The 22966-nt window shown below is 47.4% G+C and overlaps 5 protein-coding genes across 5 annotated transcripts; all 5 read right to left on the bottom strand.

Moving 5' to 3' along the window:
- Positions 1–1154: 1154 nt before the first annotated feature.
- On the bottom strand, positions 1155–2302 carry FOIG_16636 (uncharacterized protein; the record flags this gene model as incomplete). The annotated part of the gene is made up of 2 exons (XM_031218100.1): positions 1155–2220; positions 2280–2302. 2 exons carry the CDS (start codon positions 2300–2302, stop codon positions 1155–1157), a joined length of 1089 nt encoding a protein of 362 aa, XP_031052190.1.
- Positions 2303–2992: 690 nt separating this feature from the next.
- FOIG_16635 (uncharacterized protein) lies at positions 2993–4179 on the bottom strand. The gene is made up of 2 exons (XM_031218099.1): positions 3768–4179; positions 2993–3713 (listed from the first exon to the last, which is right to left on the bottom strand). The coding sequence occupies exons 1-2, from the start codon at positions 3855–3857 to the stop codon at positions 3105–3107; spliced, it is 699 nt and encodes a 232-aa protein (XP_031052189.1). The 5' UTR covers positions 3858–4179; the 3' UTR covers positions 2993–3104.
- A 3815-nt stretch (positions 4180–7994) lies between these two features.
- On the bottom strand, positions 7995–9496 carry FOIG_16634 (uncharacterized protein). Its single transcript, XM_031218098.1, has 3 exons — positions 9078–9496; positions 8694–9025; positions 7995–8645 (listed from the first exon to the last, which is right to left on the bottom strand). Exons 1-3 carry the CDS (start codon positions 9457–9459, stop codon positions 8181–8183), a joined length of 1179 nt encoding a protein of 392 aa, XP_031052188.1. The 5' UTR covers positions 9460–9496; the 3' UTR covers positions 7995–8180.
- A 4019-nt stretch (positions 9497–13515) lies between these two features.
- On the bottom strand, positions 13516–15963 carry FOIG_16633 (uncharacterized protein; the record flags this gene model as incomplete). Its single annotated transcript, XM_031218097.1, has 4 exons — positions 13516–14318; positions 14365–14803; positions 14853–14978; positions 15025–15963. 4 exons carry the CDS (start codon positions 15961–15963, stop codon positions 13516–13518), a joined length of 2307 nt encoding a protein of 768 aa, XP_031052187.1.
- A 579-nt stretch (positions 15964–16542) lies between these two features.
- FOIG_16632 (uncharacterized protein) lies at positions 16543–18508 on the bottom strand (the record flags this gene model as incomplete). The annotated part of the gene is made up of 2 exons (XM_031218096.1): positions 16543–17117; positions 17884–18508. The coding sequence occupies 2 exons, from the start codon at positions 18506–18508 to the stop codon at positions 16543–16545; spliced, it is 1200 nt and encodes a 399-aa protein (XP_031052186.1).
- Positions 18509–22966: the final 4458 nt, after the last annotated feature.

The following is a 22966-nucleotide window of genomic DNA, read 5'->3' as shown; positions in this document are numbered from 1 at the left end:
TCACCACAGGACTGGCTTCTGTTGGCGGAGATACAGAGTCTACTCAAACCGCTCCATGAGATCACCATGAGGTGCCAGGGTTGGGCCAAAGAAGGACGCCACGGCGCCTTGTGGGAAGTAATGATTGGAATGGAGTACTTGCTCAATTTCTTCGAGGAACAAAACCTGATATTCTCGTCACCTGATAGTGGCATCAGTGAGCTGAGAAATTTCAGGGTCTCGGCAACCAAAAGTACGACTCCCCTAATTCGTCTTCGTTCTCTTCAGGCTTCTTTGACTAACGGTTTCTCAGGATCTAGCACTCAACGAATTGAGCAGGGCCGCGGACGAGAGAAACACTTGCCACAGCACGCTCGAGAGGAATACACTGATGTAGTTTTGCAAGATGAGAATCTTGATGATGATCACCGACGATGCGTCCAGATCTCTATTAAGAACTGTTGGTCAAAGCTCGATGAGTATTACAGCCTACTAGGCCAATCGCCACTTTATCCGGCTGCCGTTATTCTTCACCCACGCTGGAACGTGTCTTGGCTTGAGGCGAACTGGACCAGCGACGAGCAACTAGTGTGGCTACGAGACGCTAAAAACAGTGTCCGGGAATTCTTTGAACAGCACTATCCACGTGAGGAGCAGCCCGAGACATCGAGGACGGTGACAGGAAAAGCGGTGCGACAAGACGAGCCCAGTCAATTTGACCAGTGGATGCAGAGCTGCGATCGGTGCATGATGGAGGAAGAAGACGAGCTTGGCGTTTACATGAGGCAAGGGCTAGTGCGGCGAGAGAACTTGAACCCCGTCCTGTGGTGGAAGGATCATCAAGAAGAATACCCACGTCTGAGCAAGTTTGCCCTCGACATCCTGGCAATTCCTGCCATGTCTGTTGACCCTGAGCGGACGTTCAGTGTCACCAAGTTAACGGTAAGCTCGCAAAGGCACAGCATAAGCCCCGAGATAATAGAGGAGATGCAGTGTCTATGAAACTGGCTATGCTATTAAGCGATCACTATGGGTGAGGTGGTTAGCTTTGGTGGGGACTTGGTGGGTTGGGAGGGAGGGGAGGCTTAATAGCTTTATTGGAGCTTCAGGTCAGCACCTTCATTTCAAGTATATCAATTCAATTCAAGTTAAGTAAGTCCATGGACGATTTTATTTCAAGTAATCAAGTTGGACCCCCAAACTTGACTTACTTGAATTGAAGTCAGCGCTGAGTAGAGCCGTGAAGGAGGCTCTGCTAGTCTAAGTAATAGCTGTTTTATCAGCGCTTTTGATAAGATGCCATGCTTTTCCAGGAGCTTCTGAAATTTCTTATCACCCCAAATTCTCTCAACCACACAAGCACTGAAGTCTACAACCAAATCTCTTAGTTGATCCGGCACTAGCTCTTCGAAAGCATATCGCACAAGCTCTACCACATTTTTAGAATCCATGCCCTTTCTTTCCAAGTCTATTAAGTCATGATAAAGCTTTCCGCGAGAGATTTCTGCGAGTCTTTTGACTCCATAGCGGTCAGCCAGCGTAAAGACTTTAGCGTGGTGCACGAAGCGGTTTGTCTGGTCTTTTAGTGATTTGTCGATATCAATGACCTCATGCGGGGATTCCCAAGAACGGAGAAAACTGCCCCACAGGAACGACTTTTGAACACTTCCCTGATTCTCCTGCTCTAGTGCTGATGAAGGTCGCGAACCCGCCGGCGACCTCCAAAAATACGTATAGAAAGTCGGACTCATTTCGGTTGATTCGGTCCCATACGTTGACTCTTCTTCAGCCTGTGCTTGTGCTTGTGCTTGTGCTTCTGATTCTGCTGCTGATACTTGTGGTAAATCTGAGAAAACTGATTCTGCAAATACTGGTATTGCTGCTAATAATTCTGCTTCTCCTACTGCTGGTCTTGCTGCTGGTTCTGGTTCTGGTTCTGGTTCTGGTTCTGGGGGTTCATCAGCAGTACCTGATTTATGGTCCCCTCGGCCGGAAGTCCGCTGAGTGGGCCGAAGTGGTTCTGGAGTGTCGTAGTCTCCTGTATAGACAAACTGCCAGAAACTGTTGAAGACTATCTCGTCTACGTCGTCCCATTTTACAGAACATTCTCTCGACTCTTGGGATTTTCCATTCACCATGGCAGCGAGAGCTGGTGACTGGTGTGCGACAAGAGCTGAGTGAATAGTGTATTCTGTTTGATGAGGGCCGATCAGAAATCTAAACGGTTTTGAGGTCGCGACGCTAGCGATGCTGGTTAGCATTATGGTGGTTATTCTGCTATTTCTAGGTAGGATACTTACGCCTTCTTTGATACGCGCTCCATTCTTGGGATGATAATTATATTAGGGAAGATAGTCAAAAAAGGGCACAATTTACAGACAGATTATATCTTCATTGAAGGAAAATTAGGCAACTTTTCAGTTCGGAGTCACTCACTCAGTGTGAGTTCCCCTCAATTATGTTGAAACACTTGTCAGTTGTTCATTGGTCCACCCACACTGTGTATCTACGTAGTCATCCTCCTGCATGCAGCGGTGATAAGAAAACCCTACTCTTCTATTCCTAATTGTCGCCTACCCCTGTCTTCATCTCAGGTGCTTGACTATCTCCGGTTTATTTTCATTTAATCCATAGCGACTGATTTGTCCCATTTCGATTGATAATCGGCGCGTTACACACGCGAGTGAACGCGTACTTTAACTTTCATAGCTTATCCACCCTAGGTATCATTCGCAGACGATTATACTGTACTAATTACCCCTAGTATCAGGTCCTGATACACGAATCATGGCCCCTGCGTTTACGCTTTATTGGGTTATTATTTAAGCTGGAGCAACCCCTAATGTGGTGAGAAAACTATAGAGAACATACGTTTACAAACGCCTACTATCTGTTATACCTAGTTTTAGGAGCGTAAAGAAGTAACTAATAACATTTTCCTAAATGAGCTTGACCTAAAGTCTTCCTCTATAAACATGCTCATTAAATCAACTCTACCCTATATAAAGTGTAGCAGAAAGATCAACTCTAATACAATTGATAGTATTATTAACTACTAGGGGTATCCCATCCACGCCAACACCAGCTTAATAAAGCGTACATCCCTAATATTACAACTTCAAGCATCACTCATAACAATGAAAACCCCACAAATAGGGCAGTTCGCAGAGCGTCATCCCCGAAACCTGCTCAAGCATGTCCAGAGTAGCTTGCCAACCAGGTTCCAAGAACCGAGACATAACCACCAATTGTTTTGCCGCCTTATCAACTCCCTCCTTCTCCTTCATGACCTCAGCCCTTTCAGCCTCGAGCTGACTCAGCCTCCCGGTGACCAGCGCAAGCTTGTTTTCGGTTTTGGAAAGTCTGTCTGAGCTCTTATCGAGTTGGCTTTTGACGATGGTATATACCTCTTGATGGTCATCGCTCGTTTTCTTTCGCTTTTCAAGGAATATGAGAAGCTCCTTGTCTCCTGGATATTTGTTGTAGACATCTTCGAGGTCTCTGAGCATTTGATTCTCGGTGGCTGTTGATGTCTCAACATCCTGGAGAGCGTCCTCAGCCTTTCTCTGGTCCTTGGCTAGCTCGTCCCTTTGGGAAGAGAGACTGCCCTTAACGGCGGTAAGTCTGCTGTGTTCATCGTTGATAGATGTTAAAAGCTGCTCGAAGCTCTTGATCGATGGCGCCAAGGCAGTCGAGGCAGCATTCAAGCTTTCTTTGAACTCATTTCCAGAGGGCTGTAGAGTAGTTAGGTTATGGCAGAATAAACTTGGTTGGGAGATCCTTCTTACTAGAAGTGCGTTCCAATCTAATAATCCAGACGTTTGAGATAGTCGGGACTGGACGTCATCAGTCCTTTGCCGCTTCACTGAAGGAGCCATGCGGGATTCGGCAAAAGACGCTGTCGTATGCTCCTCTGATTCCCCAGAGTGGCGAATGGTGCTCTGAGGTGCATCGTGAACTAATCGGGAAGGCAGGTGATGGCTCCGCCGAAGGCAAGTGTTTGGTTCTGCTGCCTTGGAGTTGGATTTTGATGTTGAAAGACGGGCTTCATATTGTCCATTCACTTGAGCGGGCGCTGAATTTGATTTACGCGGATTGAATCATCGGATGGCTCGTCGTCTTGAATCTCAACCTCTTTGCGGCGGTTGAGAGACGGTCTACTGCGTTTGCGCGCTGATGAAAGCTTAGAAGGCATAATAACGTCGGATACGGGGAAACCGGCCACCCCCAGAAACCGGCCACCCTCAGCAAAACACCAAAAATGAGATCGCAATTGTAACTCAATTAAAAACACACCACCACATTTTTTATATTAAATAAAATATCTATCAGTGAATATTCAGATGGAACTGAGTACAAAGATCCTCGAGTTTTAATTTTTTAATGCGATATGATGTTCTTTGTGGCTGTAATACTTTTCGCATCTGTTCACGAGCTTTTAAAATTGCTGGAACCTTTGCGAACTCGGCATTTCCATTATATATGACTTTCTTCCTCTTTTTCGGCAGATATTCCTCCTTTTCTAATTGCATTATCGTGATTTCTCTTCTTTGGCGTTCAATCTCAAAGTTATGACTGTCTAATTGACTGCCAATCTTACGGAAAAGCAGCCTAACAGCAGGGTCTTCAGAGATAACGCCCGGGACAGCTTGTAGGGCCCGACGAAGCTGTACAGATGATCGGGGCGTCATAAGAAGACGGGAATTCTTTCCTTTGGCCGGGGAAATAGCTGTAACAACGGGAGCTGGTGTCTTAGGAGGCTGAGTGACCATCGGGTTTATCAGGACCTTCGCCAGATTAACTGGCCACAGTCCGGTTGCTTTCCAGCCGGCTAGGGCGTTCAACTTCGTGATAGCTTCTTTCCGAGCTTTGTCGTAAGTGTATAGGAAGGTGATCTTGCCGATATGACTGGAATCTGCGACAGAAGCAAGATCTGAGAGGAATTTTCGATATGCCCTCTTCAACGGTCCAAAGACTGCAACATCCAGCGGCTGTAGGACATGAGAAGCATGTGCTGGAAGGAAAAGCACGAATATGTTATTATTATAACACTCAAACAAGAAGTCTTCAGTCATATGACTTCCGTGACCGTCGAGAATTAGAAGACGCGGTTCTTTTGGATTCTCGGGCTTTGTCGACGGAATAAACACCGTTTTCAGCCAAATCAACGCAATATGATTATTTGTCCAGCCCTTCTCACTGCAGGTGAATTCCCAGTCTTCCAGGAAGTCCAATTTCTCAGGAAAATGTTGTTGTTGGACCGTTTTCCCTTTGAAGATCACCAAAGGTCTCAGGACTTTCCCCGTTGCCGAGATACACTCGAGAATTGTGATCCAAGACCTTGAACCAGGCTGACGAATAAGTACTGACTTCTTGTCCTTGCAACCAAGGAATAAACCGTTCAGTCCTATCCCTTCCATCATTCCAACTTCGTCGACGTTGTATCTGTTCTTCTGCTTGACTATTCGAACTGCCGGCATCGACAATAACATGAAGAAGGCCTTGATAAGTTCAGTAGAAGCTCCGTTATAACGGTCAGAATCCATACTCTTGCCCGGTAAAGTCTTCACTTCTTTGTTCCTGTCCATAAAAGACTGTAACCAGCGTTTTCCGACGCCTTCTGGGAAGCCGTTGCGTATTGCGATCTGGTTTGCAAAGTGTCGGACCTGTTGGTGCGAAACAGGGCACCCTAGGTCAGCTTGGACCATAATCCAGTCTCGTAATCTTCTTTCCTGAATAGCTGAGAGCTTTTGTTCAGGTTCATGAGCTTGTCTTGGTGTTGTGGCACCTTTAATTCTATCTTGGAGCGTTGAACGGTTGATGCCACAAGCCGTTGCAGCTTTGTTTATGGAAACTCCTTCTGAAACCATCTGAAGAGCAGCGCTCATATCTTCTTCAGTGAATTTCGTCATTCTGAATTGATTGGTATACTTTACAAGTTCATACGATTAAAATTGGTGGAGTTGTGAATTTTTTAAGATATCATTAATTGGGAGGTTGGGTCAAAAAGCGGGTGGCCGGTTTCTGGGGGTGGCCGGTTTCCCCGTATCCGACGTTAAACGATTAAAAATGTGCTCAAATTAGATTTGGCCACAATGGTGGACGAGGCTACTACAACTGTAGCAAGGGCTCGATGTAATTTGTCGAATTACGCAGAATCTGGCCCGTGCACGCTTGACGTCCTTCCAGGCGGTCAACAGGCGGACGGGTACCCGTCCTTCTAAAATTGGACGGGTCCCGTCCCAATTTCCATATGTGGTATAGTTTGCTCCGCTATCGGACCGTCAGTATCGTCACCCTAATCAAGCATGTAGAGCAGAAATGCGCCGCATTTCCACTTCTGCACCAATCAGAATCTCCATTTTCTTTACCCCGAATTTCCCCTCTGGAAATGCGCCGCATTTCCATTTGGGCCTGTAAACCGAGAACGCGAAATGCGCCGCGTTTCTTCCACGAAGGCCCGTGCTAACCATGTAGACGACCGCGCTCTTACAGCATGTAGTGATTTCGGTTGCGTCGATTAGGACGAAGGAAGCAGCAATCAAGCTCTCTCTTTATTCTTGGCTAAATGTGGCTTCCTAGAGGGTATCCGATGCTCTTGCTGCCTTCTCAACTTTATCAATATGACAGGCCGCGCGATATACACGGATGCTATTGTCACATTGCGGCCAAGTCAGCTCCAAAAGCTCGAGTCTCGGCTTGTACTACAATTCGCCAGAGCCAGCAATAATTTATATCAAATGCGGCTTCGCTATTAACCCTATACACGCGCCGCGTTATCCGGGCAACAAGCATTATATACCTAAGTCTGCCTGCCGTAGTTTAAAGCCACTAATCTATTCTCTTAATCTTCCAAACCTAGAGACACTTCCACTGCGACCAAACGGCACGCCGCCTCACCCAAATCTTATAGTATATAAGGGCTCGGCCTGTAAAAATTGTGGTCTTCGCTCTATCAGCGAAAAGGTCTTACTTGCCCACCTGAAAACTAATCACAGCAAAGAGATTAAGCGCGCAGCTCGACAGCAGACCCGAAACTGGCTCCATGATCATATCCAGCAGGGCTTATCTTTTCAGAGTTGGTCGGCGAACGACATCCGAAGATCATGGATCGTCATCACCGATAATAATCCCAATCGTGGCTCTTTATCTTGCAGTACTCTCCTGCAAGCTAGTCCCGACGCTGTCAGACACCTTGCTCAGAAGCTCTTTGCTGATGAGCGTGCAAGGTTAGGGGATATACGGGAAGGCCATACGAGATCATGTGACAGTGCAGCACCAGCATCGCCTTACAGACGAACTGGATATGATGTACAGGCTGGGAAACGACATTCGAAAATATATGTCGTGACATCCTTGTTGCTCTTACAGAGTTACCTAATAGCAGGACTGACCGACCTATGCCTCGAGGTAGTTCAGGAGGAGAAGTAATTTACAGCCTATCGCGAGATGAACGAAGGTTGGCGTCGATGATGGCAACACTGGATCGCCGACATGACAGGCGTCGTCACAGAGAAACGACGCTTTTTCTTCAAGGATGGCTTCAGGACCGCTTGCGACTGCGCCGCGAAGTGTTTAGAGGAACCCAATAAGTGCACGAACTGGGTGTGGAAGCATACCTTCATGCATGAAGTTTGCCCCTACGGGCGAATTATAGGAAACACAAATAAAACATATCAATTATACCATTAGGAGCTAAAATCTTAGGGTAGTTAGGCCTAGATGTATAAGTAGAGCTAATATGTATCAATTCTATAGTCGCATTCATTTCAACAGTTACTATAAATATAATATGCACTTATTAATATATAAGGCAAGTCGAGAAAGGCCACAGAAGCTTATAATAACTCTCACAATACTTTTCGAGGCTAGGTTGCTTCGAAAGTCTGCTAATAGTGAGCATATCCGAGTGGACTCCAACGGCAGTTGTTCTACTCTAGCCCATCACTGTGGTATCCGAGGTGCCGAGCTCCTCAAATTCACCTCGCAGCTTGGTTTACATGCTTCCCAGGAAGCCAGGAAGAACGGGATCACATCTATTACTCAGATAGCAACTATGTATTAGTAGTCATACACATATTCGTGCTTCTAGAAAACCGTACATCCAGGTCTAACTCATTGCTAACATCCAGGTATCTATATAACGCCCCCATTTAATCGAAAATCATCATTGAACATTAAAACGCCTTAGGCACACACATTCATCCGTGGACCTCTCCAACTGTCCAATCATCAAGTCTCAATTTCAGTAGTCGAGACAGATCAGTAGACCCATCTGAACGAATGCCAAATTCCTCAACATCGCTCAGTATGTCATCAATGTAGTCGCCCGCGGCAGAAAGGTGCAGGATATGCGCGATAGCACGATGAACGGCAAGGAATCGAGACGACGGTGGATCAATGCTCTTGTCCTCAGTAAGGAAAAGGGTTCGAGTAACGGGGACATCTTCTGCAAGACCAGGCGGTAGAAATGTGCCTATACGATATGTATGCGGTGTATCTCCGACAGGCTCAAAATAGACACGAAAGTCACCAAAAGACACGTGATGACTTAGAGTCAGCGTTAGAGCATTAGACGGACGATCAATGTCGATTCCCTCGATCAAGTGGGCAACACCACTGTCAAACATATTAAGTATCGCCAGTGCCGCTACTTTTGAAGAGTTCTATCGCAGAGTCAGCGGGAGCAAGATTGTGGGGTTCAGAATTCTCACCAGCTCTTTAGAAGAGTTGAGCTGAGTGAGAGAGTGCGGAAGAATGTGTGCGACCTCCAGATAGTCGAACCTTTGCCCAGCATCAGCCAAAGGAACGCCGTCTTGGTCAACAGCCTTACTTCCGCCATGTTGCTGTAAGCGCTTCAGAGCTTCAGCTCTGTCGAACTTTCGTGAAATAACACAGCGATACCGGTCTCGTATGAGGCAGGCACCTCTCAGACTGGCTAGACGCTCTGGCGTCCCAGAAAAGACATGGTCCTGGCGTTGGGTTTTCATGACAGCTGAGTGAGATGCTGGTGTTGGTTGAGGTGTCTTTTTGGTTGATGCTTTGACTGCTGGGGTGTTAGTGATAGGCCAGGACGTCGGTTTAAAGTGGAACCATACGCGGGAGAAAGAAGTTGTCGATCAGGTAGTCAGCGAATTCATACAAGTGAGTCTTCAATTGGCCTTGGTACGTGGCATCTTCAAAGTCGATATCCTCTTCAGATGAAATTGATAGTTTCAAAAACTCAAAAACAGCGATCAAAACATTATCTTTGGACACTTGATTGGTGGAATATTCGTAAGTGAAGCGAACAAGCTTCACTCTATCGTATTGGTCTTGACCTCGTTTAATGTCATTATCATCAAAATGCTTGATGACTTGATAAAACCGACGAATAGCGGAGGCGCGATGAGACTCAGACAAGGGTTCTCGCGATGAGAAGTCTATGATACCCTCCAGAGACGATTGATGACGATGAAGTGGAAGAGCGGGCGGCACCATCGTGTTAAGCACTTTGGGTGATGATGTTGGGTTTTCTTTGTTTCAATTCATGTTGTGATCGCAAAAAGGCGGGGCGACTTCGGAAAAGTCTCGGATCAATGATGAACCGCGCCCGCTGGCGTTGAGCTTACGCACTTCAGCAGGCGGTGGAGACGATAAGCCGGCAGAATTTCTTATCGGATGTTAATGCTCACCACCACGTCACTATAGGACATACGAATCGGGCTCCCCCCAGGCTTGGGTCCTTGGTGATATATCATGGAAATCGGGCTCGGGTTTCAGTGAAAGTTGAGTCTGTGCCGTTAGGGAGCACAGAAGTTTCAATGCCAAAAAAAGCACATTTAGCTCTATTGACTCTGTAAAACTTGATAAAGCCAAGTTGAAAGTATCCTCAGTCACTGAATCATCTCTTCTTACGGGTGCGACGCTTTTAGGATGCCTTGTTCTTGGTTTGGAGCTCTTCGTGCTAACAGCTGACTATCTCACTTCGGCACTACATCCTTATTGTTCGTCCCAATTTCACTGAAAGAGGAAATTCTACATCTCTCATTGGCTTCTACCCCTGCTAGTTCCTCTTTCACTGAAAGAGGGACAATGTTTTCAATCCCCCGCCGGTTTTTTGATTAAAAGTGCCTGATAAACCTTCTCATTGGCTGGTTCGTTTATTCGTCGCAACCTTCGCAGATAGCTTTACTTTGGCGGCGCCAAGCGATATTACCTCCTGAGCGCCTACGTGTAAATTAATATCTTGACCGCGCGTGTTTCGTGACCGCGTTGTAGTAATTTAGCAGGGCTCTACCGACGCCAGTATGTAGAACAAAGATTTCCCCCTCCTCAATTGACTCTTGATCTTATCAGTTGTCCACTTTTATGACGAAGTATCGACTGCCCTACCTATCTTTAAACATATAGCCTCTAAAGCTCTGTAACCACCAGGCTAATGGTCATGATATTGAGCAGAATGAAATAACTCCATGGCTATAGCATAACGTGGTTGATAAGCATGCGACGCAGATAAGCATGCGACGCACTTTTCCCTCTTACATCATAGATTGTATCTGATTAGATATTTGTCAACCATTAACAATGTCACAATCTTCAAATGAAGCCAGAACCCTCCTTGCCCTTCAGGCCCTTCAAAATGACCCAAAATTGGGGCCCCATAGGGACACGGGTACCCGTGGCTCCAAAAATTTCACGGGTACCCGTGGGCATTATGTAAGCGTCGACGGTTAACGCGAACAAGTCGCGTGTCTGCTTCGAATTTCTCTAGAGTCTTTACGCTACTTTCAGGTATTCGTCCACAGCATGGTGGAAAATGGGGTCGAGCGGAACGGCTGCTCGTTTTCCAGATGACTGTCTCCCTCCTGAATGCGAGTACACATCCCGAGATGCCGTATTCAAGGCGATTAATAGCTGGGCAGCACCACGGGGCTATGCCTTTGTTACTGGAAGGTCCCACAAAGAGAAGACCGGGAGGCTTACGGTTACGTTCACTTGCGATCGAGCCTGTCGCCCTCCAGATGCATCAATAGAACGAAGACGGAAGACAAGCACCCGAGGCACAAGCTGCCAGTTTTCTGTGCTTGCAAAGCAGAGCCTTGACAAGACCACATGGACTTTAAGGCACCGTCCAGATAGCCGATTCGCCATTCATAATCATGAGCCAACCTGGCACCAGTCTGCTCATCCAACACATCGCACATTGTCCGACAATGATAAAACGACGATCAGTGGTCTCACAAATGCCGGCGTAGCGCCAAAGGATATTAGAACTTATATCCGCCAGAAATCAAACACCATTGCAACCCAGCAAGACATCTATAACCGCATTGCAGACAGCAAACGCGAGCTATGTGAGGGTCAAAGCACTATACACGCCTTTGCCAACCAGTTGGATAAGGAAGGGTTCTGGAACCGGATGCAGCTCGATTCACATGACCGAGTTACAGCAGTATTATTCGCCCACCCGGAGTCATTGGCGTACCTGAAGGCTTATCCAGACCTGCTCTTCTTGGATTGCACGTACAAGACGAATAAATATGGAATGCCGCTCCTCGATATCATTGGGGTGGATGCCTGCCAGCGATCTTTCTGTATCGCCTTTGCATTCTTGAGTGGCGAGAGCGAGGAGGACTATACCTGGGCTTTGGACCGACTTCGATCAATGTACGAGCTTTGCGGAGCAGCCCTCCCGTCTGTCATCCTCACGGATCGGTGCCTCGCTTGTATGAATGCTGTCGCTCGCTGCTTTCCTACTGCAATTTCGCTTTTATGCCTCTGGCATGCTAATAAGGCAGTCCTCCGCTACTGCCAGCCGACCTTTACACGCCATGACCAGGGGCTGGAGGCTCGCCACGAGAGTCTCAGCGATTGGAACGAGTTTTTCAATTGCTGGCATTCGATTGTAAGATCAGCAGACGAGGAGACCTTCGATCAGCGCGTCAAGGGGTTGGAAGAGCGCTACCTGCCGCAATATTTGGAAGAAGTTGGGTATATCAAGGCCAACTGGCTTGATCTCTACAAGGAAAAGCTCGTTAAGGCTTGGGTGGACCAATACCCTCATTTTGGCAACGTAGTAACCTCGCGGGTCGAAGATATCCACGCTCTCCTGAAGAGCCACCTGAAGAAATCTACACTAGACCTTTTCGAGGCTTGGAGGGCCGTGAAACATGCATTGCTCAATCAACTAGCTGAGCTACGATACAACCAAGCCAAACAGCAATCACGTGTGCCGATTGAGCTCTCTGGAGTTCTCTATAGTGCTGTACATGGCTGGGTATCTCACGAGGCTTTACGCAAGGTCGAAGAGCAGCGGAAACTGCTCTTGAAAGAAGACCTACCTGCTTGTACCGGCGCATTCTCTAGATCTCACGGTCTCCCTTGTGTCCATATGCTCAAGACCCTACAAGAGCAAGATCAGCCTCTTCGTCTGGAGCACTTCCATAGACACTGGCATCTTAGTCGCCCCGGGAGTCCTCAGCTGCTGCTTGAGCCTCGTCAGCACATTGATCGAGTAGCCAATAATTCAGCCAAGCCACAGTCGAGCATTCGGCGGGAGCCTAGTGCGTTCGAGGTAGTTGAGGCAGCTATACAACCCAGAGCGCAGCCAACATGCAGCAAATGCCACGCAACAGGTCATAGAATGAATTCAAAGTCATGCCCTTTGCGGCACACAGAGATTTCACAGCGAGCAGCAACAGATGTGCCGGTAGCAACACCAACGTTGACAGCCATGTCTAATCCGCCAATAGTAGCCGAAACTTCCACAATCGCGTTGTTGCCAGCGACAACTAAAGGCCTGGCAGCGATAGAATCATCGGTGGAAGCGGTAGCGGTAACACCGGTACTGCGGTATGATGACCCACGAGCTATCTACCAGAGATATACTGCAGCAAGAGAAGATTGGTACAAGGCGCAGCCGCCTGGCAGCACCAAGACCGACCAGTGGTATCGTAAGGCGATGGGTCTACCTTTACAATATAGTAAAGCCGATTACGACTGGTGCCTCGACTGGAAGCAAATGACTAGGTGCTGTGAGACGCCAACAGGCTCTAGGGAATGGACCAAAGAAGAGATGATGGCCTATCTTGACTGGGACAAGTCAGAGAACGATCGTCTCGATGTCAAAGTAGCCGATGAGATAGTAGTCGCACCTTTCTCGAGCAGACGAGGGCCAGGGGAGATATGGAGAGCATGTGAGGAAGATAGTAAGGAGCAGCAGGCATTGTATTCAGCTCTATAGCCGTAGTGGTAGTAGAATTTGTTACACCCGGGAGAACGGCCTCATAAGGCCATTTCATATACCAATCTGGCCGCTATCCCTCCGCATCAATCCGGTCTGCACAAACCCATAGCCATTTCTCGTTGTAGTTGTCGTAGTGTTAGCCATCGACGCTTACATAATGCCCACGGGTACCCGTGTCCCTATGGGGCCCCGATGTGGAATGGGTGGAAATGGATCCATATTGTGGAATTTGTGGAATGGAAACCTACTTTGTCTAACAATGGTAATTAGTGGGTCGCATTCATGCCTTGGTGACGTCCATGTTTTTGTCACTCGTCCATCAGAATCCTATCTAGCGACCCGATCAAACCGGCACGCATCCAACTCCGTAGTGTCTGACAAAGCCCAATTGTACTGGCATCTAGCCTATTGCGGCTCTTGGTAACCATGCGGCCAGTGGTCGAGAATAGCCTCTCACACTCGGCTGACATTGGTGGCACAGTAAGCAGATCCAAGGCCATCCTAGACAACCGGGGGGATTTGAGCCGCCTTATGTGCCAGTATTCGTAGGGATCTGTGACAGAAGCATTAGCATCCTCGATATCACGCTGCCACTGCTCGTATTCATCAAGATCCAGACCGCCAACTGAGGACCTAGGGGATTGAGCTGGGGATTGAATTGGCGACTCGGTAACAGAAATCCCTCCAGCCGTCAGTCCTCGCTTCTTTGTGCACCACGCTGTGAACTTGTTCCTTGAGGTCTTCAGCCGCTTATTCGCAGGCAACTCAATCTCTGGGTCATCAACCTCCAGGTCCCTATACTCTCTCTCCCAGAGATCCTGGACCATCTCCTTCGCTTTGGTAATCCATAACTGTCTTTCGTCGTCGTCTCCCCACAAATCGTCAAACAGTGCCCACCGGTAGGCAGGATGAAGAACTGCGGCGCCATAGATCAGGGGGCTATCGTTCAGATGCTCGTAGTATTCGTTCAATTTGAGCCAGCCCAGGTTGATATTGACAGCGAGGTGATGGCCGTCCGGAAAATTGGCGACTGCTCTTTTCGCGGATCGAGGGTTTCGAGAAGAAATTCGTACGCGTGAATAAGATCCCAGCTTGTTCCTGCACAAGTCATCTGTTAAAATAAGAATCGGGCCGCTTTTGAGAAGTCTAAGGCTTACCAGACAGTGGAGGGTCGATCTCGTTTTCCTCGACCTTTCTCCGGTGTTTTCCCTGTCCATCGCCCTCAAGGCCTCTCACAACCAGCTGGAAGTCAAGCAAAATGTCATAAAGAGTCCCGAGCACATGCCAATCATCAGGTGTCATGCGATTCTCTTTCTTCAGGAAGAAGGGCAGCTTGGAGCCCTTTTTGATGTGGCTAGCTCTCGTCAAGTTGACCTTCTCCCACTCGTTTGACGCTCTCTGGACAAAAGAATTATAAAATGGCCTCAAGAGGAGAGCGCGTTCAGTCATCGAGAATTGAGAAAGCCACCGGGTAGCATTGTCGACCACAACTCCAACTGGACGGTGTTTCTTGAGCTGAGCGTCATCAGAGAGTTGGCTCTCGACAGCCTGTACCTTCTTGAGCATATCGGTCCACGTGTCCGATCTGCTCACCTCCTAGGTCTTCGTGAGTATAACAAATAAAGCCGGGGACTCAGCCACCTACAACAGCAAAGTTATGCCATTTTCCAACAGAGCCTCGCCTCCTCCAGACTTCATGCTCCTTCGCTGCCGTGTGAAGTCCTTCGAAGACCTCTTTCTCGAAAGCATCCGGGTTCTTGCCATACAGCATCTGTTTCACTACTAATTATGTTGACAACGTGGCCAACGCAGCGAACCCATCGCTTCTCCCAGTCAAAGCCAAATTCTAATCCAAGCTCCCCCATCGAGGTTTTATTGTTACCGGCATTATCCAATGTGAAATATCCGAGTTTATCGCTGATCTCGTACTCCTGAATGATCTCGATAATCTGCCCGGCGATATTCTCGCCTGTGTGCCGCTCTGTAAGCTCAGGCAGTCCGAGGACACATTTCTGTGGCCGATTGTTTGAATCCCGAAACACCCATGTGATGCCGTATAAGGCGTGTCGGTTACCAGACTTCCAGCCATCGTACTGGATATGGATCTGCCCCGGACTCTTTCGCAAAGCATCCTTCACTCTTTCCATGTTGTCGGTAAATTCTCGTTCTGCGATGGCACGCACGGTCACGTCAGTAATGTTAGCTTTTGTGATCTCAACAGATGGATTGAGGTAGTTGAAGATATCTCGAAGATCTTGACCGTTGACGATCGAGAAGGATTGGTTAGAATTGATAATCCAGTTGACAAGTTTCTGCTGGAATACAGTTTTGTCGAGACGTTTGATCAAGGTATTGATCAAATCTTGTTCCTTCGGCTCCTTCGGGTTCAACTGTAGGATTGTTGCAATGGGCTGATGTGCTTTCTCGGATGCCTTTGCAGGCTTTTGCCTCTTGCCTGTCGGATCCATGATGCCATTGTGGTCCGTGTACAGGTGACCCTCAGCGTTCTGCAACCCTTTGATGGCGTAACTCTTTGGCCTCGGCCGCTTTTGCTTGATGCAAAGGCAACACACCCATCGGCGTTCCCCCTTTTGGGCATGCTGGATATCGTAGCCGAACTGATATACCCATTGACGCACTTGGCCGTCTCTCTCCGTCAAGGTCCAGCCTTTGTAGAGCTGAAAGAGTCGTTGATTGTCTTCTTCTGTACGTTCTGGAACGGGTGTGGTTGACTTGGTAGGATAAAGGGTGGCCATTTCGTTTGGGGTAGTAAGGGCGTGAGTAATAGTAAATCCTCCTAGAATAGACTTGTTTGAACTTTGTGTACGGGTAAAACGGAGTGGAAAATTGTTGCTATTGCGTTGTTATTGGCGATGGAAAGTACTTAGGGTATGCGCTATTTCACAAGGAAATCCAGGTATTTTCAAACCCCACCTAAATTTCCATTCCTTTCCACAATTTCCACATGTTCCACATGTGGAAGGGGTTCCGTGGTGTGGATATGGAAATGCTGAAGCCTACGTGGAATGGAATGGAATGGATATGGATCCACATTATGGATCCATATGTGGATTTCGTGGTGTGGATTTGAACCCTGGAGACGACTCTCGAGGCTAAAGTAGAAAGGCTCATGAGGCAGAAAACTCCACGGGTGACGGATGTTATCACATTTCATTGCTTGCCAGGGGAAAGTCTTAGGATATAAATAATTGGAAAATAGGGAAAACCAAGCTGATTGAAAAACCCTAAACCATTCTCATCCTCTTAGGACTTCGACTTTGCCGAGTTTTATATCCTAACCTAAGCTCACCCTCAGGAAATAAAGCTTAACAGAACTAAGCTAAGTTAACTGTACCTTGAATGCGAAATGCATTAGGCCCCGGAGTGAAGAAGAAGCTAAAGCTCCGGTCGCTGGAAGGGTCAAAGTTCCATGTCGGTCCCATGCTTGCCACATCATTAATGCCGTATACCTCCACACCATTACGGAAAAAGCCCATTCTTGAAGTTTGTCCATAATGCCTGTCTCTGTCATAGACTTGGGCCTTGAGTCGAATGAGCCTTGGTCCTATTTCTGGCTTTCCTGCACGCGTGACAACTTTTCCATTTACATGCGTTGCCTCCTTGTCATCTGTCGCATCAAAAACAGTGTTAGACGAAGAGCAAGTAACGTCAGGTTCCCTATCACCCCAAAAGTTGCCAACTTGCTCCAACTGGAAGCAATCCTGACCTGCGGGACATGTTCCGGTGTGTGTCGATCCAGCATTTTTATTACCCGCAGGCACGCAGTTAACAGTATATGTCGATTTACCAGTGCATATTGCACTAAGCCAGTGGAGATTTGCGCCAGTAGCAGCGCCAGCATGTACACAAACAGACTCGGTCAGACGAGATCTTTTAACGAGATTGGAGCCTAAGTTTGAATTTAATTAGATAACCTATTGTAAATAGCAAGACATATGAAGCCACTGACTTACCTGAACTATCTGGAGTATCTACCCAGTGGATTTTAAGCGGCTGACTGTCCGAGCTGATTAAAACACGTAACTGCTAGCTAATAAGTTAAAAGCCCGCAACGCCTGTTAAATTGTTGTAATAAGGCTTAAGTCTAATATCCTAGAAATAAATCTAGAGAGTGATAATAATAAGCAGTAGAGTAGAAAATAAACTAGCCTTTTAGGCAAGTCTAGGAGGGTGTATTAAACTAGATAGCACTAGATTCTATATAGTTAAGGTTAGATTATATAATCTGAGCCTTATTTAAGTAGAACGCTACTTGGAAGAACTATTTGACCAGGAGATCACGGGAAAACCCCTTATTTAAACAAGGAGAGTTAGGAAGACACACAGAACACACAAACAAACACACACAAACAAACACACAAAAAAAAAAAAAAAAAAAAAAGGAATGAACACACAATTCTAAATCGGTCTATTCGCACGTTCAAAAGGCTCAACACCTCTATCTCTAGCCTATAGGCGGGGAAACCCTCAGGGGAAGAAAACCCCCTATAACTACTATGAGCTAGGATTAATGAAGCCCGGTTCATGCACCATCCCTACTAAGCTTGGAACTAATTCCAAACCCAGGTATAAGCGTTAAGGTTTCCGTAGCCACCACTGAAAACACACACTAAACCCTCATTAGCTTTAGTAATAAATGAATTCAATATCCTTACCTTTCATATAGTTAGATCCCGTGAACCTGAATCGGTCACTACTAAAGTTTGACACTGATCCTCCAATACCTTCATTGGCATCGCCAGGCTCTCCAAGGTACCTGATCTTATCAACTTGAATAGGGTTGTTGTTGATATCATATATCATAGTAGCTAAACTATGATAGCCTATAGGATTGGCTTCGACTGTAGTGCAGCCTTCTTTATCACCATCCGGGTCAGTTCTCCACGAGACAAGGTCGCGGACAGGAAGGCATTTGGCATAGCTTTTTCCGGAGCTAAGCCGGCGCTGTACGCATACCTCGCCTGAGTTGCAAGGAGTGTCGGTAATCTGTTCCCGGTTACTCCGGGGGTTCGCAACGCAAAAGCTACGAATTGTGTGGGAATTGTAGCAAACGGAGCGGTCATATGTCTGGCCGGCTGGACAGGCGGTATGGGGAAGCGTGTCTCGAGAGATCAAGGCTGATGAACCATTGACGTTGCCGAATTCAGGCCCCGTGGGAGTGATGTCGACGTAGTTAAGGGTGTGCTCGGCCCCAGGTGGTGACGTAGGTGTTTTAGCTGGGTCCAGGGGACTAGCAATGCAGCTAGCAATAAAGATTGATATAACGAGAGCGACCTTCATCGTGAAGATTGGGCTGAAGTTTTGCAACGATGTGTTCTTGAGCTGTTATAGACTCGGGTGGTTTGATAGAGACTTGGGTGATTTGATAGTCGCTTGATCGATGGGTCAATACTATCTTTATACCTCTTTAGTAGATATGAACTTTAATTATCGCTATTGAGAGCTCAGTTATAAACTTTACTAGTTAGCCTATATTAGCTAGTATCCTGCCTAATAAGCACTTATGTGGGGACCTTTATAATAGGCATGGATCATTAAGCCGTATAGCCGTGAAATGACATGTTTCTTAGTATAAATATAACTTTAATTATATAAAGTTTCATAATAGCGCTAAGTAAAAGTCCCTAAAAAAGTAACGGCTTTGCAAAGTTTTTCTTCCTCTTCCCTAGAATAGCTTTCGGCGTTCCTGGATCTTGAATTCTCTAGAATGATTGCGCGGCAATGCCCCCTTCCCTGCTTTTCCAAGTATTCCGAGATCAGGATCAACATCTCAAGACCCTGCGTGCCAACAGCCGCGTGTCGCCTCTCGAAACCTCGATACTTGCCTGTCGGAACCCCCTCCTCTTCCCGTCCTCCACTTAGTTCCGCATGTCCCGTCCAGGCATCCCCTGTCCGTGCCATGAAGTCATGGATGTCAACTGTATTTGCGACCCAGTCAGGCAGTTGGGGCCAGGGCTGTTGTTGCATATAGACTGGGTCCAGCCTCTAATTTGAGAGTCTGGGAGACCTTTTATTTGATACTGCCGAGCCGTTCTCATGCGTTTCTCTGGCGAACACAGACCGTGAGGCCCCTATACCCTATCTCAGGATGACTTACATCATCCCGTGCACTGAATCTCAATAGTGCCAAAGCGATCTGACAGGACTTCGCAATTTCGGCATCTTCCAAGGCGACAAGCCCGCAGTAGTTTCACCGCTTCCAACAGGGATGGTCTGACAGTGAACCTTAGGGAAAGAACGTGGTTCCTTGACTCTAATACTTGGCCTGAACCTTAACCCAGACAGACTTTCCCAGCCACCCTTTCAACGGTTATGACGGTCACGAGAAAGTCAAAATAAGCGGAAAATATGAGCCCATTGTGAGCTGTGCTCAGGAACTGCTCGGTTTCTACGTGTTTCTACTCGGCTCAGTAACCGGAGCCCGGAGCCCTCCCACGATGGTTTCACCCGACGCCCACGTACACCCGGCGCCACTTTCATGAGGCTCAACCCCAAGTGGATCTTAGTAGATGTGTTTACTGCTGTAGTTCTGAGCGGTATTTAATCGTTGCAAACCTTCGTAGCCACTAAGAGGCTGGCAGTGGGACTCAGAACAGGCGGCGCAGTTACATCTATTGACGTAGTGGGAGGTTGGCAGGGTCGACTCAGCCATGCTGAACGCCAGCATGTGACGCGTAACTTCTAAGGCTTAGGTCTTAGATCATCTTGATACACGTGACTCTATTCGAGAGGTTTCACCCTATACCATGCCCTTTTGCTGATCAATATAAGTAGCCGTCTTGCATCTTGTTCACGTCTAGCCGTTGACGTTCTGGGTTAGGGTTAGGGTCATCACGGCTAGGGTCTATTTTCTTATTAACTATTACCCGTTGGCTCGAGCCGGGGGATGGCCAACTAAGCAAGCTTAGTTGGGCACAAAAAGGTGGGACAGCACAAAAGTGTGGGACAACTGTAAGGGTCTGATTTTTGGTGCGTTTTGCGGCAGTTTCAGTTTTTCAACTCTCTTAATAGGTCGGAAAAAGTGAAAATTCCTGGAATTATGAAATTGAAGCTTCTTATGATGATATATTTGCTATTGACTGTATGTGACCGGGCGAAATGACTGCTGTGGCGCCCAAACGGCTCCTTGATTGAGAACAACTTCTCATGTAATTATCATGCAATTTGGAGGGGGTTATTGTTCCTCCTAAAGAGCCTAAATGGCCTCCAAGGCTTCCGTTTCCTCTATCATGCGATTTATGAAGGCATCGTCAAATCGGGCTTGGTATTGAAGCGGGCATGGTGTTGAGGGCATCGTTGGAACAGGGGACTCATAGTCAGGGAGGCAGGGCGGCGATGAGGGCATCGCGAGATCCTCTTCATCAGATAAATCGATATCGCTTTCTTCATCAGCATCGGCCGGCGGTTGTGTGAGGGTAAAATCGACAGTATCATCGCTGCAGAGAAGTTGTGATAAATCTACTGCCGAGAGGGGCTTTGCTGCAAAGCCGGCTTCGCGAATAGCCTCACGGGCTTCCGGGGCGAGCTGGGTATCGATCATAAAGAAATCCTCCTTTTTTTTAAGTTGAGAAGTCATCTCAGCTCTTGAGGAGTCATAAGAGGCATATTCTACATCCTTTCCGGTGTATTCAAGCCACTGTTTAAACTGCATCTTCTTCGTAACGCCGTTAACAATAACCTCCTTATTCGCTCGCCACTCAGCCTTTATCTCCTCCATCTGCCGAATTGCAAAAGATCGAGGATTTCTAAGCTGTGATCTCTGCTGTGCCTTATCTCCTGCTTTAACAAACTCAGTATGCTGATCTCGAAGCTCTTGCAAGCTCACATTATGAATATAATCTCCTACCGGTCTCGCTCGTTTTCCACGCTTTCTTTGGTGGTATCTCTTCTCAATACGTGCTCGGCGATCTTCAACGTGATTCCTTACAATCTCTTCAAGCACGATAGCTTCATTGACAATCTTCCGGACCGATTCTAGTCCCCTGAGCGTTGGGGAGCTCAGAATATCGTGATAGCGGTTGCCGATATCTCTTGCCGTATCAGAGGCCAAAGGAAAGCGACTTTCCTCCGGGAGAAGTGAAGATAAAGCCGGATCGATAGCTTTACGAGTCTTTAGCTTCTTCCTTAGGAGATAATTAACTGCAGGCTTGTCAGTAGGTGGGAAAATCCCTGACTTCTCGAAGCCTGCGATGATGTGGGCCGCCGTAAAGCCTTCATCAAAGATCTCCTGATATCATGAGGATTAGTATGTAAAAAGAGAGGTATTTTAGAGAATATTGAAGCTGATTACACATACCTTGAAGGAGCCTGCAAAGTCACGGCGGTTGAACGTCAGATTTCCCTTCCGCAAAGCTTCTCGCAGCCTTTTTTGGTGTGCATTCTTTAACCACTGAAAAACGCCTAGGTCCATCGGTTGAAGCATATGCGTTGAATGAGGAAGAAGGAAGGCAACGAGGATATTGAATTTTATACAATATTCTCTGAAGGCGAAGGAGCCGTGGCCGGAAAAGCCGTCGATTATGAGCAACCGCCATACGAGCTCTTCTTCCTCCTTTCCTTCCGTGCCTGGAGGCGTGTCATATGGAGTGATAGGGTTGAATTCGCTTTTCAGGTGCTCGTTACACCCAAACCACTGTTCAAAATCCAGCTGACGATGTTGTACAGTAGCAGATTTCTCCCAAGACCACCGGTTGAAGTGCTTCGCCCACTCAAGCGTTATCTCGGCGTTAGAAAAAGCCGTTTCTGACTGTGCAAAGCGCATATTAGGATCACCATCGATATCTGACCACTCGATCGTTGGAAAAGCTTTGAAGATAAGCCAAGGAGGAGTAGTTGCTCCTGCGGCGTTGCCCGTACCGATCACCGTACAAGTCTCCCTATCTTCCGGCGAGAATACCTCTGTTGCAGTCTTCTTCTTGGTACGTACGACGAGGCATTGCACCCGCTCTCGCAGTATTCCGACTCTAATTCCTGCTTGATCAGCATTCCAACACTCTGAGGCGCCGATTCCATATCTCGTGATAACCTCAGTGAGCCGTTTAAACCACTGTTTTGTCTCCTCCACGCCGGCTTCTTCATACTCAAAGCGAGTGGCTTCTTTCGCCTTCAAAATCGAGATATCAAGCTCAGGATGATCGTCACAGAATCGCCTGTACCACATCCTTCCAACCGGCACAGCATCAGGATCACGGCGGCTGCGTATTGTATTTGCTGCATCTTCAATCTCATGTTTGGAGGCCGGAAGACCGGACTTCTGCATCCAAATAATAAAGCTCACAATAGCCTCTTCTTCGTCGTCTGAGAGGAGTCGCGGCCGGCCCTTATTTGGCTCAGGAACCTGCTCAAAATCAAGAGTATTGGCCTCTTCAAGCCGCTTGACAATACGCGCAATAGATGACTTCTTAGAGCCGGGATATTGACATTCAGCATCGCGTAGAGTAAGAGGCTTCTTTAGGCCGTTAGAAGCATCACGAGATAAGCCCTTTTGAAGTCGTTGCCGTGAAAGAACTACTGCCCGGGCGGCTTTGAGGTTAGGATCTGACGGCATAATGCACTTAGACAAAAATTCTCTTCTTTTCACGAATTGGCGTCTAGATTTGTGTTAAAATCACATACAAAATCAATGAAATTCGCGACAGCCGGCAGAGCGGGGTTGTCCCACACTTTTGTGCTGTCCCACCTTTTTGTGCCCAACTAAGCTTGCTTAGTTGGCCATCCCCCGGCTCGAGCCAACGGGTA

Source organism: Fusarium odoratissimum (assembly GCF_000260195.1).
Source record: "Fusarium odoratissimum NRRL 54006 unplaced genomic scaffold supercont1.102, whole genome shotgun sequence".
Lineage (NCBI taxonomy): Eukaryota > Fungi > Ascomycota > Sordariomycetes > Hypocreales > Nectriaceae > Fusarium > Fusarium odoratissimum.
This window is presented reverse-complemented; position numbering and strand designations above follow the sequence as displayed.

Bases quoted from the DNA above. Each gene is read 5' to 3' on its own strand.
- FOIG_16635 (XM_031218099.1), bottom strand. From the start codon at position 3,857: ATGGCTCCTTCAGTGAAGCGGCAAAGGACTGATGACGTCCAGTCCCGA. The intron at 3,714-3,767 runs GTAAGAAGGATC...ACTACTCTACAG, and splicing joins TAGATTGGAACGCACTTCTA to CCCTCTGGAAATGAGTTCAA.
- FOIG_16634 (XM_031218098.1), bottom strand. From the start codon at position 9,459: ATGGTGCCGCCCGCTCTTCCACTTCATCGTCATCAATCGTCTCTGGAG. The intron at 9,026-9,077 runs GTATGGTTCCAC...ACACCCCAGCAG, and splicing joins CGACAACTTCTTTCTCCCGC to TCAAAGCATCAACCAAAAAG. The intron at 8,646-8,693 runs GTGAGAATTCTG...ACTCTGCGATAG, and splicing joins TCAACTCTTCTAAAGAGCTG to AACTCTTCAAAAGTAGCGGC.